Genomic DNA, 16995 nt, shown 5'->3' with positions numbered 1-16995 from the left:
CCGTGCGGCAGCCAATGGGAGCGCGATAAGGAGCCGCCAGCGCCGCTGATTGGTTGGTGTTCTCGGCTGAGCGCATATAATGCGCCAGGTGGGCGCGAGCCCCTCACTGGGGAAGGGGCAGGTCTGGCACCGGTCCCCGGGAGGCCGCGCGGCTTCAGCCGGTACCGAGTCCCCTGTTCCCCCGAAGGAGCTACAAGGCAGCTCGAAGCCAGCGGCAATCCGCGTAGGCCGTCCCGAGGCGGAGCGGGCCGCGGTGCCGCTCTGGCTGCCTCTCTATGGTCCGCGCTTCCGGCGGCCGCGCTTCCGGCCGCGCGACTTCCGGTCGCCGCCCGCCGGTGCGAGGTCCTGCCGCCCCCGCGCTCCGCCCGCGCCCCCCGGTCCGGTCCGGGCCGGTCGCCGCCGACCGAGGCCGTCGCGGCCGCAATGGGCGCCTACTTGTCGCAGCCCAACACGGTGAAGAGCTCCGGGGACGGCGCCGGGCTCGGGCCGCGCCCGCTGCACTTCGGGTTTAGCGCCATGCAGGGATGGCGCGTCTCCATGGAGGTGAGGGGCTGAGGGCGCCGGGGCTGGCGGGGCGGCGGCATTCGCCCCCAGCCCTCCTCGGGGTCCTGCGCCGACAGGCCCCGACGGCGAGGGGGTCCGGGAACTGCCGAGGGCGAGGGAGGGATTCTGCCTCTACTGGTGCCGCCCTAGCCTTCCCCGAATGCCCTACGGCAGCCGCGTGTCCTGGCTCCCACGGGGAGAGACCCCCCGGTTCGCGGGGGCACGTGCGGCTGGAGAAATTCCCGCGAGCAATGACGAATTCAGGGTAAAAAGCCGAGGGAAGGAGCGTTTAGTGCTTGGGGCAAAGCGCGGAGTGAAGGCAAGGGGGAAATCCTGAGGGAAAATGTCTGAGTTTCTCTCCTGAAATGAAATGTGAGTGTCTTGCTGTGCTCCTTCCCTGTTTTTATCTATTTCTAGGAAGATTTGTAGGAGGAATTCTGCTGGTTGCTCTCAGTCTCCTACAGCTAGTCCTGGCTTTGCTGGGCTCAGTGTGGGCAGATGAGTTACCCCCAGGCCCACACCTGGTTGAGGATCCAGGCATGTGCCCGCACTCCCCCGTGCAGGAGCTGCCCTGTGAAGCTGCTGGTTGGTGTGAGGGCAGAGTGGGGCTGCTGACCCTGCAGGGCTGTGGGCCTCACACCCTCTGGGAGTACCAGTAATGTGCTGGCTCGTTTTCCCTTCTGGGCAGCCAGCACACAGCTGAATTCAGGAAGAATTAACCCTGGTCTCTGGAGCCCCCCAAGTCTCACCTCTCAGTGTCTGGTTCGTGGCTCTGTGGCTGCTGGGGGGGTGTCCCATTCACGCTGTCAGGGGTTCGTGAGCCTGTTGTCAGACACTTCACCACTGCTGGAGTGGGGCAGCAGTACAGGTGACAGACCGCTGACCAGGTGTTTCCTCCCTTCTGCATGTGAAACCCTGAGCTCTGGTTCTCAGGGTAGAAGGTGCAGAATTGGTGCTTGTGCTCTTGAGAGACGCTCAGAGTAGGTGTGTGCTGAGCAGGCTGACAGTGTCTGAGCTGGTCCCTCCCAGTGACCCTGCAGGGGGCAACTGGGACATTCCTGGAGCACTGAGATGTAATCTCAAAGGTGATTAGTGCGTGTGCAAGCAGCTGAACATGGGCACGGCTCCGGCATCCCCGTGCCTGGAGCTGCAGCCTGTTCAGGAGCCAGCCTGGGACGAGGTTCTGACCTCACTCACTCCAGGGCTGTCACGAGTACCTGTGCAGAGGCTGGACGAGGGCCTGGGCTGCAGCTGTGGGTTTTGCACTACCCAACATCCCTGACTTATCCCTGCTGGCAGAGGCAGTGCTGAGGCCCTTAGAGTGGTTTAGCTGAGCTGTCCCAAAAAAGAGCAGATGGCAGGAGCTGAACACACACCGCTGAGCAGTCCTGTTTCATTCTCTTGCATTCCAGTGCTCTGTGCTCCACTCTCTGTCATGTCTTGGTTTGTGTTTTTTCCTTTTCTTCACATTTATTTACACTTTTGCTTTTCTACAAGGCTTGCAGAAAGTTGTGAGCAAATGTTTGTGCATAAGACTCTGGTTCTGTGTGTCACTGAAGGCAGCCAGAGTGTGCAGGTGGTAGGGCACAACCATTTTGGGTGGCATGAACTGTGTAAAGGAGCTTTTTTTGCCTCTTAGGTTTTAGGAACTGCCAAGTGAGGTGGGTATACAGGGCTCTGAAGAAATACTGTAACTTAATCCAGAGAGGTTGCTTTAGGATTAAGGAAGCGTTTGGGGCAGATGAGAGACTCAAAGGATAACTTAGTTTTAACTCATTCGCTCATTTCAACCGGATTGGACGTTTGATGTTTCAAACACACTGTTTTTCATCGGTACTGCAGTAACCACCGAGGTGGCTGGGGAGACCCAGAATCCCACCTGGCTGGACAGCAGAGAGCTGACTTTGGGAACTTCTGTGAGCTCTTGCTCGCCCTGAAGTGCACGAGGTCACGGTCACTCAGTCGCTGCAGTGAGCTGGCTGGGGCTGGAGGCTGGGCTGGAGGCTGGTAGCTACCAGCACACATTGGTCTCAGTGCTCAGTGGCGTTGGCAATGCCAGGGCCTGGCTGTGCCCCACGTGCAGAGCCACCAGCAGCTGTGCTTGGAGCGGGGCAGATGGGCAGGGCCGAGCTCCTGTGCTACACACGGGGTTCACTCAGGGCTGGGGCTGCTGCAGGGGGGGTCAGTGAGGGGACAGGGCAGGGCAGACTGCAGGGAGGGCTCAGTGAGGGGACAGGGCAGGCTGTAAGGGGGGCTCAATGAGGGGATTAGGGGAAGGACAGGCTGCAGTGGGGGCTCAGCAAGGGCAGCACAGACCGTTTTTGGTGCCAGTACTGGGTTTCCTACCCAGCAGCATTTGCATTCCTTTAATTACACCACTGTTTGGTCACCTGGGACTCATCCCAGTTACTGTCCTGTGGGTTTGCTGTCTCACTGGCTTCTGTGGATGCTCAGAAAAGTGAGTATGAAAATGCTGGTTCTCAGTTTATCCTTGTTTTCTTTTGTGCTCTCTCCAGTGAGCTCTGGGGAAATTTCCTGCATTACCATTCAGAGTAATTTTTTCATTTTGAACTCAGATTGTCACTTGCCTGTTCAGACACTTTTCATCCCGGTGCCAGCAATCCATTGCACGGAATGCTGCGTGAACCCAGCAGGGAATAGAGTTCTCTTTTTACAAGACTGGGACTCTAGAGGGCGAGGAGCCCTTATCCAAGGAGTCCTATGTGAAAAACGAGAAGAGTTCAGTGGTTGCTGGGCTGTGATTGAGTGTAGCTCAGCGTGTGTGTAGCTTTTGGGATATGGAGGGCAGTAGGGACACATTCAGAGATTTAAGCCAGATGTTGGAGTGAGCAGTGTTTTGGGGCAGCTGTAGCACATTTAAGGTGATGAACCATGGCAAAGATCACGTTGCTGAACGTATCACAGGATGGTTCCTGAACACGAGGGTGTGGGGTGCGGTGAGGTGGTGGGTGAGGGTTGGACTTGAAGGAATGTCATGAGATGAGCTGGGCAAGGGGAAGGCTTAGTAGGAAAGGTTCAGCCCGTCTGTCTGTTCCGGGCTCTGCATTGAAATAGCCAAGGTGGGATTGCTTACCTGTAGGTGAAGAGGTCAGGCACCTCTTCTGACTGTAAAATCGGGGTGCTGCCTCCCTCAAAGCCAGCTGTTCCAGAGAGACCTTGTGGAGAGAAGAGCTAAGCAATGTGTGTGGCTCATGTGTGGTTGACCTTTTGTGCTGGAGCATGTCCAGAGATGGTAACGGAGCTGGGGAAGGGTCTGGAGCACAAGCCTGATGAGGAGCTCCTGGGGGGGCTCAGCCTGGAGAAAAGGAGGCTCAGGGGGGACCTTCTTGCTCTCTGCAACTCCCTGACAGGAGGGGGGAGCTGGGGGGTGTCGGGCTCTGCTCCCAGGGAACATGGAACAGAATGAGAGGGAGTGGCCTCAAGCTGTGCCAGGGGAGGGTCAGGTTAGATAACGGGAATAATTTCTTTGTGGAAAGGTTTGTCTGCCTCTGGCACTAGCTGCCCAGGGCAGTGGTGGAGTCTCCATTCCTGGAGGGATTTAAAAGCCATGTGGATGTGGCACCTGGGGACATGTGACAGCACCGTGGCCTTGGCAGTGCTGGGAGAATGTTGGACTCAGAGGGCTTTTCCAACCCAAACAAATCTGTGGTTCTATGGTTTTCTGTGGGTCCAATGCAATCCTTGTCATTCCAGACCTTTGCTCTCTCTTTCAGGATGCCCACAACTGCATTCCCGAGCTGGACAGTGAAACAGCCATGTTCTCCGTCTACGATGGACACGGAGGTAACTGTGCCCACTGTGCTCTCTCCTGCCCTTCACTGTGACCCCTCTGGGCTGTCCGTGCCTGCTGGGGCATCCATCCATCTCTAGGAATCCTGCTCCTTCCTGGGAAGCGTTTTCTTTGATAGAGATCGTCAGTGGAGGTTCTGAATCTTTCTTAGGGGTCCTAGAAGGAAGGTCAGGGGCTGATCTGAAATTGAAATCAGATTTGCATTCCATCCTCTGACTTTGGCTGTTTTCACGGTGGATAAGCTGGACAGGAGAGTCACAGAAGGAAAGGTGGTAAGAAAAACCACCTGAGATGGGATCAGAGGTCTGAATGTAGGCAGTGTGTTCTGGTGGTTGCCACAGGAAAAAGTGGAAATCAGAACAGGAAGATCCATTCCCTGCTGTACCTGCCCAGCTCCCACTCCCCAGGTAAGGGTTCCCTGAGCTGGAAGTTGCAGCCATTCCATCCTGCACACATGTTGGAGCCTTCTCGATGAACTGTCTCTTCATGAATTTGTTTAATTGCATTTTAAACAGGTTTCTATGTTTGGTGATTGTTTGCATTGTGCATTTTGTATAGAATTATTTGAAAAAGATATGATTAAGTCTGCTGCCTGATAATTTCACTGCAATATCTCTGACACGTATGAGGAATGAGTGAGTAATCACTCCGTAAGCACTTTTCACTTTTACCATTTTGGACTTCAGGTCCTTTCTTTCAGTTGGAGAAACCCTGGACTTGTCTCTGCTCATACAGCTGAATATTGCTATTAAATATTTTTGCTAATGTTACAGAATTCCTTCTGCCAATATCACATAAAAGCACAAGATCCTGTTGTTAAATCTCGCAAATTATTTTAGTTTTGATCATCCTTAGTGATCCATTACGTTTTAATAACCTCTTTTCCTGATAATTTATGTAGATGTTGGTCAACATATTTCTTCAAGGAGCTCTCCCAGTGGCCCTCCTCCATTCTGGAAACTGCTCCTGTCCAACCTCGCTGCTTTTCCCATGGCAGCAGTATGGGAAACATTTGATGATTTATTTGAAAGCCTTTTGAAAATCTGTATGGAGTAGATGAACTAAACTGCCTGTTTCCTCCTGCTCATTTGCTCTGAAACACACTGGCCAGTTAGTGACTATCCCTGCTGTGTACGTGTCCCTGAGTATTTAAAAGCCGTGTGCATTACAGTTTGTCCTGTTTGCTGTGTTCCCGTGCCAGCTCTGCTGCTCTGGAGTGTTGTGAGCCCAGTTCCCTACTCTGAGGCACTTCAACGTATTTTTGGTGTGGTCTGTCTGCTTCTCGTTTCTCTGATAGGAAGCAGATTTCAGTGGAAGGTTACACAGTGTTGTTCATTATTTCCACTTGCCTTTAGACCTGAGATATCCTAAATTGCCAATTTGCAAATTACAGTTTAAGACCTTTTTTTACAGTAGTCCATACTAAAAAGCTCAGCCTGAGCAGGCTGCTGGCGAGTAGCTCTTCCAAAGATGCTGTCTCAGCTGTAGAATGTATTTAATGCTCTTAAAGTATTTTCCTCCTGAACTTCATCTTAGAGTGTGCAGAGATTCGAGTGGAGCAGTCACTGATATCCTGGAGAGTATGTTTGAGAGCATGGGGATGATGGGTTGGTGCTGAGAGGCAGAGAGTGACAAGGAAACAGGATGTGGGGATTCAGCAGCTACTCACCTCAGTGCAGCAGCTCAGAAACCGTCTGTGTATGTCAGTCAAAAATAAAGATAAGGAGCATCTACCATAAACAGGTCAAGAATGAATAGTATCGAACCATCTGTTCTCCTCTGAACTCAGTATGTTGTTTTTTCAGCTGCCAAGAAGGTCTATTCCATGTGTGGGGTTTTAAGAGACTGGACACTCGTGACATTCCTGTTAGTGTAGGACATGAAGTGGTGTGTTTGGGGATTTTAAATACAGCAGGAAAGATTCGAGATAGACATTGGGAAAAGGCATGGAATGGCAAAGCACAGACATGGCTTTCTAACTCATATTTTAGGTTTCTAGTGGTTGAATCTCTACAGCTCTTCCTGGACAAACCTTATCAGGAAAGATATGGATATAGTTGAACCTGACTCTGAAGAACAGCTTTTGCCCATCTCTACTATTGTATGAGTTTATTGATGCATTAGTTATTTAGTTTGAAACAATTTCTCAGGTCTCTCCCATGTAAGAGTTAGTTTTTTGGGTGGGAACCTTGCTAAGCTTTATTAGCTGCCAGTGCAAAAACTGAATTTAGCTTCTCTTATATACCTTGCTTATCTCTCAGCATGAAACTCTCCAGTTTTCCTGCTTCGAATGGGTTGGGAAAAGTTTTTATTATTGTGTTATTTGAAAAAAGGGTGGGTTTGAGGGGTTTTTTCCTATTAACTTTTTCCATTTCACTCATCAGTTTTTCTCTTACATTTCCCCACTGTGGGCAAGCCTTCTAGTGTTTGAAAGATGCTGCTGGGTTGGTTTTTTGCCTTCCTCTGCTTCCTTTTTATGTGCCCTGGCCTCTCTTCCCTCCAGATCCTGGAGAATGATATTTGGGCACTCTGCCCCTTCAGTGGGGTTTCTGATCATTCTGTCACTGTCTCCTTGTGCTTTAGCCTTTTAGCTCTTCCTTTTAATAACTGTCTTCGTTGACACTTATCTTTGCATTGCTTGTCTGTCTTGGGCTTTATTTCTCTCTCTTTGCTATTTACCATTTTGCTATTTTTTTAAATAATTATTGCTATTATTACTGTTTTAATGTCCTCTGAACTCAAGGGTTTCCTCCCTTTTGCCCTTCCAATCCTCTCTGCCATACCACGAGGAGAGGTGGGTGGGCAAGTGGCCGGGCAGTGCTTAGTTGCCATCTGGGGTTAAACCATGAGAGTCCTTTCTTGGCACCCACTGTGGGTCTGGAAGGGTTGGAGCTAATAACGGATTGAGCAGAGCACGTTAGAGGGGATTTATAGCTGTTAGCAGGTGCAGCTCACCACAGTGGTTCAGCTGTTCCTGCTATCAGTTTACCTGACCCACGCTGTGATCTTTTTTGTGCTGTACCTGCTAAAGTCTGCTGTTGGCTCCTGCCTGTTGCTGGGCTCTGCAGTGATTAGTGGTGTTTGCCTGGGAGATCTGTTATTCAAACACTGACCTTGGGCCTAATCTGGCATTTGGGCTCTGCACTGAGGCCATCGCTGTCCTTCAGGTCTCGTCTCATGGAGACAATTAACAATTATTTACCTTCCTCCAAAAGGTTTTTGTGGAGGAAACAGAATGGCCAGGGCCTCACCACCCTCACAGGCAAGACTTTCTTCCTAATATCCCATTTAGCCCTCCCCTCTGTCAGTGTGAAGCCATTCACCCTTGTCCTGTCGCTCCAGGCCCTTGTCATAGATCCTTTCCAGTGTTCCCAGGTCAAACCCAGTCTCTCTGTTCCCTGGGTCTGTACCATGGGATGCTTTGCAGCGCTGTGTAGCAGCAGCCGTTTGCTGTTTCTGTTCTCTGTCAATGGCCGCTGGATCCCCTTTCCGCAGGCACACTGGAAAAGTCCCTTGTCTGCTGTTTCTTTCTTTCTCCCAAATCTCCCCGCGTCTCCAGTTCCCACTGTGTTCCCTCTGCCTCTCCCTTTGCTGAGCTGATGGCTGCTGCTGCTTTGCCCTCAACTCCCCTGCTCCCCATTCCTTCACAGAGCCTTGCTCCTGCCTGCATAACTTCTCATCATGCCCAGCTGCCTGCACAGCCTCTGTTGGGCTGGGAGAAGGGCAGGGAGTTGGGATATGCAGCGGCTGGTCCGTCCTGTGAAAAACCATCTGTGTGAAAACTGTCCTGTAGCCCGAAGGAAAGGAGCGCACGTGGCTCTGGCTGTACCCACGTCCCCAGGGAAGCCCCAGGTGCAGGGAGGCTCTGGAGTGCTGTGTCCAGCTACCCACACTGCTGCTTCTTTGCCTTGTGACAGGGAACAGCCGGTCCAGCACAGCCTCAAGGATGCCCCTGGACCCTGTGGCAGGACCTGCAGCCTGCCCCGCTCCCCTCCCTCCTGTGCTGTCATTCATTTGTTTCTCAGTTTCTAGCTCTTAACTTTTGTTTCTCGTGAATGTGAGCCAGGTTCCTGTGTCCTACATTGTTCTTTGCCTCATATAAAAACCTCAATGACTAGTCTGATCTCTTACACTACTCTTTCTGGTCCCCGTTCAAGATGAAATAGAGAAATTCGTGATCCCTCACTGTTTACTCTTTCTTCTCTCTTAATAGCACCTCCATGATCACAACAAATGCCTCCATGCCCTGTTCTGTATGTGACACCATTAATTACTGAGCTGTAGAGGGAATTCTGGCTTTTAAAAATCTCTCAGCTGCTCTAGGGTGGGCACTTGGCTTGAGTTGTTGTTCCTCAGTCCCAGTTTATCCCTTGTGCTCTTGGCATGGTGCTCCTGCCAGCTGCTGTTTGTTGTGCCGTGAACACACACACACCCCTTCCTGTTCCAGGGTGGCTGCCCCACCTTCTGAAAGGCTCATCTCAAGCTGTGGGATCCCACTGCTGTTGGTGTGGAACACACACTAGAGCACAGAGCACTTTTTATATGCTCGTTGCATGTTGATAATGATCTGAGAGAGCCTGCGTTGATCAAAAGCTTCCCTTTTCTTCTGCTTGCACTGACATGTGAAAATAGAGGTGTCCAGGTAGCCTGGGCCTAAAGAGTCAGTCTGAATATCACATTGGGCCTAAGCTCGCTCTTGGGAAGCTCACAGCATTGACCACACCTGGTGGTTTGGAGCTCACTGAGGTTTGCCAGGGCCATCAGCAAATCCTGCTGCTCTGGGGTGCTGCCCCTGGGAAGGTGTGAGTGGGACCCCCAGAGTCAACTGCTGTGTCACCATTCTGTGTCTGGGGCAGCTCTGGTTTGTGTCCTGGGATTTGCTTCCAGAGTTCAGTTGCTCAAGAGCATGCTGTATGTGGGAGGATCAGCCTCTTTAAATGGTTTCTACTCTTTTTCAGGAGAAGAAGTTGCCCTGTACTGCGCCAAGTACCTCCCTGAGATCATCAAAGATCAGAAGGCCTACAAGGAAGGCAAATTGCAAAAGGTAAGGAGCCAATTCTGCCCTGGAACGAGTGAGCACCAACGCGGGGGAAAGCCCTCGTGTCAGTACCCAGTGCCTCTGTGCAGGTCGTCCAGGGAGGCAATGGAGGCTCCATCCTTGGAGCTGTTCAGAATGTGTCTGAATATGGTCCTGGGCAATCAGCTCTGGGCGTCCCTGCTGGAGCAGGGGGTTGGATCGGGAGAGTCCCAGAGGTCCCTGCCAGCTGCAGCCATGCTGTGATTCTGTATGGTGTGCATGCTGGAAGAGACAGGATTGCACAGCATGGCAATGCTTCCGTAGGGAAGTGGAGGCTGCCCACTCACGTCTGTTCACATGCAGGCCCTGGAAGATGCATTCTTGGCCATTGATGCCAAGCTCACCACCGAGGAGGTGATTAAGGAGCTCTCCCAAATGGCCGGGCGGCCCCAAGATGATGAGGATGAGAAAGAGAAAGTTGCTGATGAAGATGATGGTAAGTAACTCAGCTGCCACCGAGCATACAAGGCTGCAGCTGCAGGACAAGGACCAAGAGCAGCAGGGCCAGGTCTCCTTTGGCACAATGTTTTCTGTCCCAGTTTCTCAGTTAAGTTTTGGCTGAGCTGAGCTGCCACACCTCAGCACTGTCCGTGGCTTTGGGCTGGTGCTGGGGGAGTCCAGATCCGTTTGGGAGCTTAATGCTATGGATAACAAACCAGCTTGTCACCATTTTCCATAGGCCTTCCTCCACAGGGTGCAGGGTTGCAGGATGTGTCAGGAACTCTGAGATGGGAAGTGGGCTAGTTGTGGAAGGGAAATAATGTGGTGTGCAGCACTCTGCTCTGCCAGGCTGGTGGCAGCAGGTAGGACTGAAGTAGATTCTGGTCTCTTCACAAAAAAGCAAGTGTTCCACCAGCAAGTGGTTGCCAGCCCCCAGAGCCAGACAGGAGGTGGTTCCTGGGGTGGAATTCTGTGCTGTTCTTGCTGAGTACCTTGTGACCAGTCTTGAGGCAGATGTAAGGCAGTACCGTCACTGTGAACACTGTGTTGGTCTGGAAACACTGAGTTAGTTTGTTGAACGTCATTCTCCAGCTGACAGGGTTGAAGTAGGTGGTTGGTTGGGTTTTCTTTCTTTTTGTCCTGTGTTTTCAGGAGCATTTGGGATGTGGGTATGCGTTTTCCTTTTGGGATTAAATAGCAAAGCAAACTATAACTAAGGGGATGTCAGTAGAGAAGTGGTGGTCATTGGCTTATGGTTTAGGGAAGGTCATCCCATTTTCTGCCTACTCCCACTTGGGAGATGCTGTGGTCACTGCCCAAAGCTGTGCTCCCACCTGTTGCACCTGTCCAGGTGACTGCTGGTGGAGATCTCCGCAGTGTTTCAGGCCCATGGAGCAACTACTCTCTTCTTGTCCTGCAGCATTACTGACCAAACCTGCTCATGGAAGCGGCGAGTCTGCTTGCCCACAGCTCCCCAGGAGCCTGTGCTCAGGAAAGCAAGGCTCTACTCCCAGCCATGCAGCTGATGTGAAGGCTCTGTGCTGCTGTCAGTCAGCCAGGGAGCACCGGGGCTGGGGCACTGGGGGGACTGTCAGGCTGTGCCGTGGTCAGAGCTGTGGCCCTGCCATTTCCATCCTGCTCACCTGCAGCACCTGGGATGGCATGGGCCTGACTGCGTGCTCACAGTGAGCCTGGGGAGCACTGCTGGAACTCTGCAGCAGCAGCCTTAGCCAGGGCAGCTCATCACTGGACCCAGCATGGTGGGTATCCTGCTCTCTGAGCCTCTCTGTCCTCACCTCCTCTCCTTTCCATTTGCAGTGGATAATGAGGAAGCTGCTCTTCTGCACGAAGAAGCCACAATGACCATTGAGGAGCTTCTCACACGTTATGGACAAAACTGCACCAAGAACCTCAAAGCCAAGTCTGTAGCTGCAGCTGGGGATAACACTGCGGAGGGGACAGGCAAGCAGCATGATGGGGAGTCAAATATGAATGGAGAGGCTGACCCAGGGGAACTTCCTGACCACAAGGAGAGGAAGAACGGGAAGCCAGATGAAGAAATCACGGGTATTTCCTCCACCTCAGACAAAGCCAGCGCTGGAGGCAACAGCCCTGCTCTGCAGAAGCCTGAACTAGGCAAAGGTGACGAGGCCGTCACCTCTTCTACTGGGGAGGCCGGGCCCTCCTGCTCCTCCACGGGAAAGCCCCAGCGCACAACCAAATCCAAATTTTTTGAGGACAGTGAGGATGAGTCAGATGAGGTTGAGGAAGAGGAGGAAGACAGTGAGGTAGGAAACAGCACTGGGACAGAATGGCCTTCTGGCTGGGCAGAATGCATTGCTTACGGTGGTACTTGAGAAGAGCCCCTGGCTCATCCTAGGTGTGTCCTAGGAGCAGGTGTTTCAGACTGATCCTTTGAGGCCATCCCATGGGAATGTTTGGGATTGTTGAGCTAACCCTGAAGGACACACACTCTCATCCTGCAGCGGCCATAGCCAACAGCCCTGGGTCCTGCTGCATGCACCATCCCTTCATCCACTGCTGTAGTGACACCAACTGCTCTGGTTGTAGCCATCAGGTGTGGGGGCCATGTGCCAGGTCACCTCACACCTCTGGGGGAACTGACCATCAGTCCCCAGGATGGAGGGACCAGCAGGGGAGAGGGCACTGAGTGTCCTGTGTGAGTCCTGTGGTATCACTCCTTTCTTGTAGGAGTGCAGTGAGGATGAGGATGGTTACAGCAGCGAAGAAGCAGAGAATGAAGATGATGAAGATGACACTGAAGAATTAGAGGAGGATGAGGATGAAGAGGAGGAAATGTTGTTACCAGGCATGGAGGGGAAAGAGGAGGTACACCCTGTTCTTGTGTTCTGCAGTGTAGTGTGGAGCCAGGGGCACTTGGGAGACTCAGTAGGGGGTTGTTCCTGCTCAGGTGGGGATAGAACACTCTACGTGCTCTCCTGGGGGTGAGAGAGCTGCCAACAGCCTGGGTTTGTGCAAAGGCTGAGGGATGGGCCTGGATCTGGGCAGAAGGCTGAGGTAGACGAGGCTGATCCTGCTTCTGGGCGTGGGGTATGTGGAAATGCTGTGGGGCTTGTGTGGAGGGAGAGCATGGGGCAGGAGCAGACGGGCTCCACTGGCACTGCCGCTCCAGGGCACAGCATCGCTCCTCGCCAGGTCAGGGCTGCGGCTCCTCAGCCCGTGCAGTGCAGGCAGGTGGGCCAGGAACCCAGAGGTCATGTAAAGGGGACATGGCTTCCAAGGTGGCAATTTCTCCCTTTGGGGAGACGGCCTGGCTTGCAGTGACAATCTGCTTGAGCTGGGCTGGGGCTGGAATCAGCATGTTAGAGCAGGGGATATGGCAGGACATGTGGAACACCAGGCAATCCTGACCCACTGAGCCGCATGAAGCTGAAATGGAGTTGTTGCCTGATCCTGCCCCTCAGCGAACACCTCCCTGGTGTTTCACACTCCCTTAGGCTTTCTCCATCGCTCTGTGTGTGCTCATGGGGTGAGATGCAGCACCCTGGGGTCTGGGACACAGCTGAGGCTGGCTCCCTTAGTGACCCGACGTGGAGCCATAGAGAAAGGAATCTCACCAAAATCCCGTGTCTCTTGCAGCCCGGCTCGGACAGCGGGACCACCGCTGTTGTGGCGCTCATCCGGGGCAAGCAGCTGATCGTGGCCAACGCCGGGGACTCGCGCTGCGTCGTGTCGGAGGGCGGCAAGGCCGTCGACATGTCGTACGACCACAAGCCAGAGGATGAGGTGGAGCTGGCCAGGATAAAGAACGCTGGCGGCAAGGTCACCATGGACGGGAGGGTGAACGGCGGCCTCAACCTCTCCAGGGCCATCGGTGAGCAGGAGGGGGGATGCTGGCAGGCCTGGCCTCAGACAGCTGTGCTGCCAGCACTGCCAGCCACCGAGGTTATAGAACAGTTTTTAACCAGATGAGTAGAGCCTGTTCTTTATTTGATGGGAGATTTCAGTCTAATTGGAGAAAATGGCCATGAAGCAGTTGGACACCAGTGGAAAGCAGCACCTAGCACCTCCCAGGCTGTTGTGCCAATAGCTGGGTTATCAAAAACCAGCTCATGTAAACTGTCCCAAAACCAGACTGCTGCCTTTGGAAACAGGACTTTTCCTGCTCTCTGTCTGGTTGAGGGACCTTGGTGTGTTGCTTCCTGGGGACCTGGCTTCATGGTAGTTTGAACCCACTTGGTCATCTGTACTTCTGCAGAAGGACCCAAACCATTGAAATCATTATCCTAGGGTAAAGAGATAAAAACATCTTTAGGATAGAGACAAGGAGTTTGTTTATCTAGGGAGACACTGACATTCCCACCTGCTATTTTGTGGTGGCCCTGGAAGTCCCTTTGTGGGCTCTGATTCCTGATAAACTGCTAGCTGGAGCTGAGGATCAGTTTTCTCAAGTGAGCTTTGAATCATAGAATGAACCCTGGAATGGTTTGAATGGGATGGAACTTAAAGATCATCTTGTTCCAACCCCCGCTGCCATGGGCAGTGACACCTTACACTAGACCAGGTTGCTCCAAGTGCCATCCAGCCTGGCCCAGAACACTTCCAGGGCTGGGGCAGCCACAGCCTCTCCAGAGGTGACAGGTGCTGTGTGCTGTTGGCCTGGTGTTGCCCCAGGAGGTGGGGAAGCAGCACTTGATTTGGGGTGAAGAGAGGCTGAGCTGGCCAAGGCCCCTCTTCCCTGGACTAGCCAGAGCTGACACTTGGAACCTCCGGTAGTTCTCTGCCTCGTGGCCCACAGCTTGATCCCAGGCTGTGGGAGCACTGGCTGGATCTCACTGGGGCCTTGTTGTGGGGCAGTGCTGCTCCCTGTGCAGGGCAGGCAGCACTGCCCGTGCCCAGACATCCTCCTCCCCACCACAGGGGATCACTTCTACAAGCGGAACAAGAACCTCCCTCCAGAAGAGCAGATGATCTCTGCCTTGCCTGACATCAAAGTGCTGACAATAAACGATGACCACGACTTCATGGTCATTGCCTGTGATGGAATCTGGTGAGTGGTGAGGGAGCTGTTGTGCCTCTGGGGTATCGCTTCTCTGGTCTTTCTCTGGAGCTGGGCCTGGGGAAGGCCTTTTGGACACTGGCATGTGTGCTCCCTTCGCCTGCTCTTCTGACCTCTCTGCTCTGCAGGAATGTGATGAGCAGCCAGGAAGTGGTGGATTTCATCCAGTCCAAGATCACTCAAAAGGATGAGAACGGAGTCCTGCGGCCGCTCTCCTCCATCGTAGAAGAGGTAAAATCCGGAGTTCTGCTGTCCCTGCAGCAGCACAGCATTTCTGTGTCCCAGCTCAGGACCTGGCTCTGCCCTCCTGCTCCCTCACATGGGCTCATTCAGCACTCAGGGGGTCTGCAGCTCATGGGCTGCGATGGGCAGGAGCAGAAACACCTCTGCAATGAGACCCAGTTCCCTGGGCACCCAGGCCTGCGTCTGACCTCAGGGGTGCTGTCCAGCCAAAGGACTTGCTGCCCACATTCAGAAACCTGGGGCTGCTGAGGCCATTTCTGTCCCTTCTCTGGTGGGAACAGCATTTAACTCATCCCACATAGCCCTGGCCTGGCAGCACCTGAGCCACTGTTAGGTGTTGGAATGGGCCCAGTGCCTCGGAGTGGGCCCAGTGTGTGTCTGCTCTCTGCTGACTTGCTCTTTCCCTCCCCAGCTGCTGGATCAGTGCTTGGCTCCAGACACCTCAGGAGACGGCACCGGCTGCGATAACATGACCTGCATCATCATCAGCTTCAAACCCCGTAACACACACCCACCTGCTGAGAGTGGGAAGCGGAAACTGGGGGAGGTGGCGGCACCAGTGGAGGAGAACGGCGGGGACAGCACCAAGAAGGCCAAGCTGGAGTAGCGGGGCCTGCCCAGGGACTGGGCTGTGCTCACCAGACTCTCGTTTCTTACCCATGCTGAACTCAAGACTCCAAGTCTTGTCCTTTTTTTAGCCTTAGTAGAGGCCTTGTTTGTCCGTGTCCTGGTCGGGGGGTGGGGGGCGGGTCTGGTTAGCGAGGGCATGTCGCACTGTTCATCCGTAACCATTCCAAAGAGGGAGCGAGGACGGAGCTGCGCGCGGGAGCGCCACAGCGCAGAGCCCGTGGTGAGGAGGAGGAGGAGGATGTCCCCCCATTGTCTCCATGTGGTTGTTGCCATTTCTGTGCCTGTGAATTTCTGTTCGGAGGGAAGAACTTTTTCACTGTTGAGGTTTTTTTAATCTGCACCCGATTATTTAAGGCCCTTTCTGTTTTTATTTGTGAAACAATCTGGCGGTGGTGCTGAGGCCACGCCGTGTTCGGTTGTACACTTTCAATCAATACTTTTTTCAAACTAAAAGACTGGAAAACACAGCTATGCTCCTGGTCCTTGGTTCTTTCCTGGAAGGGGACATGAGGAAGGTAGGGTGGGAAGGACATTTTTCCCTGGGGTCTTGGAGCACTGCAGGGCTTTGGCCTGTGGCTCCCAGTTCCCCCAGGATGGCTCTGCTGAGGATTCTCAGAGCAGATACGAGTCTCTGGAGACAGTCTGTGTCTGCTGAAGGAATGGAGGCACCAGTCACTCTCCTGAGCTCACCTGCCCTCAGCAGACAGCACCCATCGAGCTGCACCTTCTGACAAGGTGCAGCAAGGGGCACCTCCCTGATGCACAGCTTGTACAAGGTGTGTCGATACCTGTGGCTGCTCCTGCAGGAGTGAAGTCCCTGGGCTGTAAAACACTGATGGAAAGGTGGGCTCTCCCTGTGCAGCAGAAAGAGCCACAGACTTGGCAAACTGCTGGAAAAGAAGAGCATCTGTGGTGAGCTGTTATTTCTTCTTTTCTTTTTCTTTTACATGCAACTGGTCCCTTGCTGTCTGTTTCCTACACTTCCCCCCAGTCCCTCCTTCCTGCACAGCCCAGAGCAGTCCCACCTGCCCTGGGATCCCACAGGGAGCCACAAGCCCTGTGGGCAGCAGCCTGTTGCTGCTGGGGAGTCTCCCACTGCTCCCCTGGTCCTCAGGGGCTCTGACCATCCTAAGGGCCCTCCCTGCACAGCTCCTGGGATCCTATGCTCCTCCATGTGAGCTCCCCCATCTGAGCTGCCATGACAGAATCTGCCAGGCAGTCGTAGCAGAACTCTAGAGTCTGTTCCCTGAGCAGCTGCAGCAGGTTAATGCAAACACCTGCAGCTCTAGGGGCCTTTGATGTGGCACAGGACCCACCACAGAGGGCAAGATTAGATGGGATGTTGGGAAGAAATTGTTCCCTGTGAGGATGGTGAGGCCATTGGCAGTTTGCCCAGAGAAGCTGTGGCTGCCCCATCCCTGGAAGTGTCCAAGGCCAGGTTGGACAGGGCTTGGAGAAACCTGGGATAGTGGAAGGTGTCACTGCCCATGGCAGGAGGGCAGAGATGAGCTTTAAGGTCCCTTCCAACCCAAACCCTTCTGTCATTCTGTGACTGCCCAACTTTGAGCAGTAAAATGTCCAGAAGCAGCTTTTTCCCCCCAGGATGCTGCAGTGGAGTCAGAGTGGCCAGAGGCAGGACCCCACTGCCTGAGACTGTGCACCCCATGTGGCCCAGAGTCCCCCACCCCACAGCCTGTGGCATTACCCCAC

At 53.5% G+C, this 16995-nt stretch overlaps 1 protein-coding gene across 2 annotated transcripts; it reads left to right on the top strand.

The window, feature by feature from the left end:
- The first annotated feature begins 8 nt into the window (after positions 1-8).
- PPM1G (protein phosphatase, Mg2+/Mn2+ dependent 1G) lies at positions 9-15752 on the top strand. 2 transcript variants are annotated; one of them, XM_027749453.2, is made up of 10 exons: positions 9-52; positions 4278-4347; positions 9313-9398; positions 9735-9867; positions 11190-11659; positions 12084-12221; positions 12993-13227; positions 14274-14403; positions 14541-14643; positions 15068-15352. In XM_027749453.2, exons 2-10 carry the CDS (start codon positions 4320-4322, stop codon positions 15260-15262), a joined length of 1518 nt encoding a protein of 505 aa, XP_027605254.1. In that variant the 5' UTR covers positions 9-52; positions 4278-4319; the 3' UTR covers positions 15263-15352. The 2 variants fall into 2 exon arrangements, with proteins under 2 accessions (XP_027605254.1, XP_027605253.1); XM_027749452.1 differs by lacking the exon at positions 9-52 and adding an exon at positions 424-543 and having other exon boundaries at positions 15068-15752.
- The last annotated feature ends 1243 nt before the right edge of the window (positions 15753-16995 follow it).

The sequence above is a fragment of the Pipra filicauda genome, unplaced genomic scaffold (assembly GCF_003945595.2).
Source record: "Pipra filicauda isolate LSUMZ 115617 unplaced genomic scaffold, ASM394559v2 scaffold568_size315820_pilon, whole genome shotgun sequence".
In the NCBI taxonomy this organism is placed as follows: Eukaryota; Metazoa; Chordata; class Aves; order Passeriformes; family Pipridae; genus Pipra; species Pipra filicauda.
This window is presented reverse-complemented; position numbering and strand designations above follow the sequence as displayed.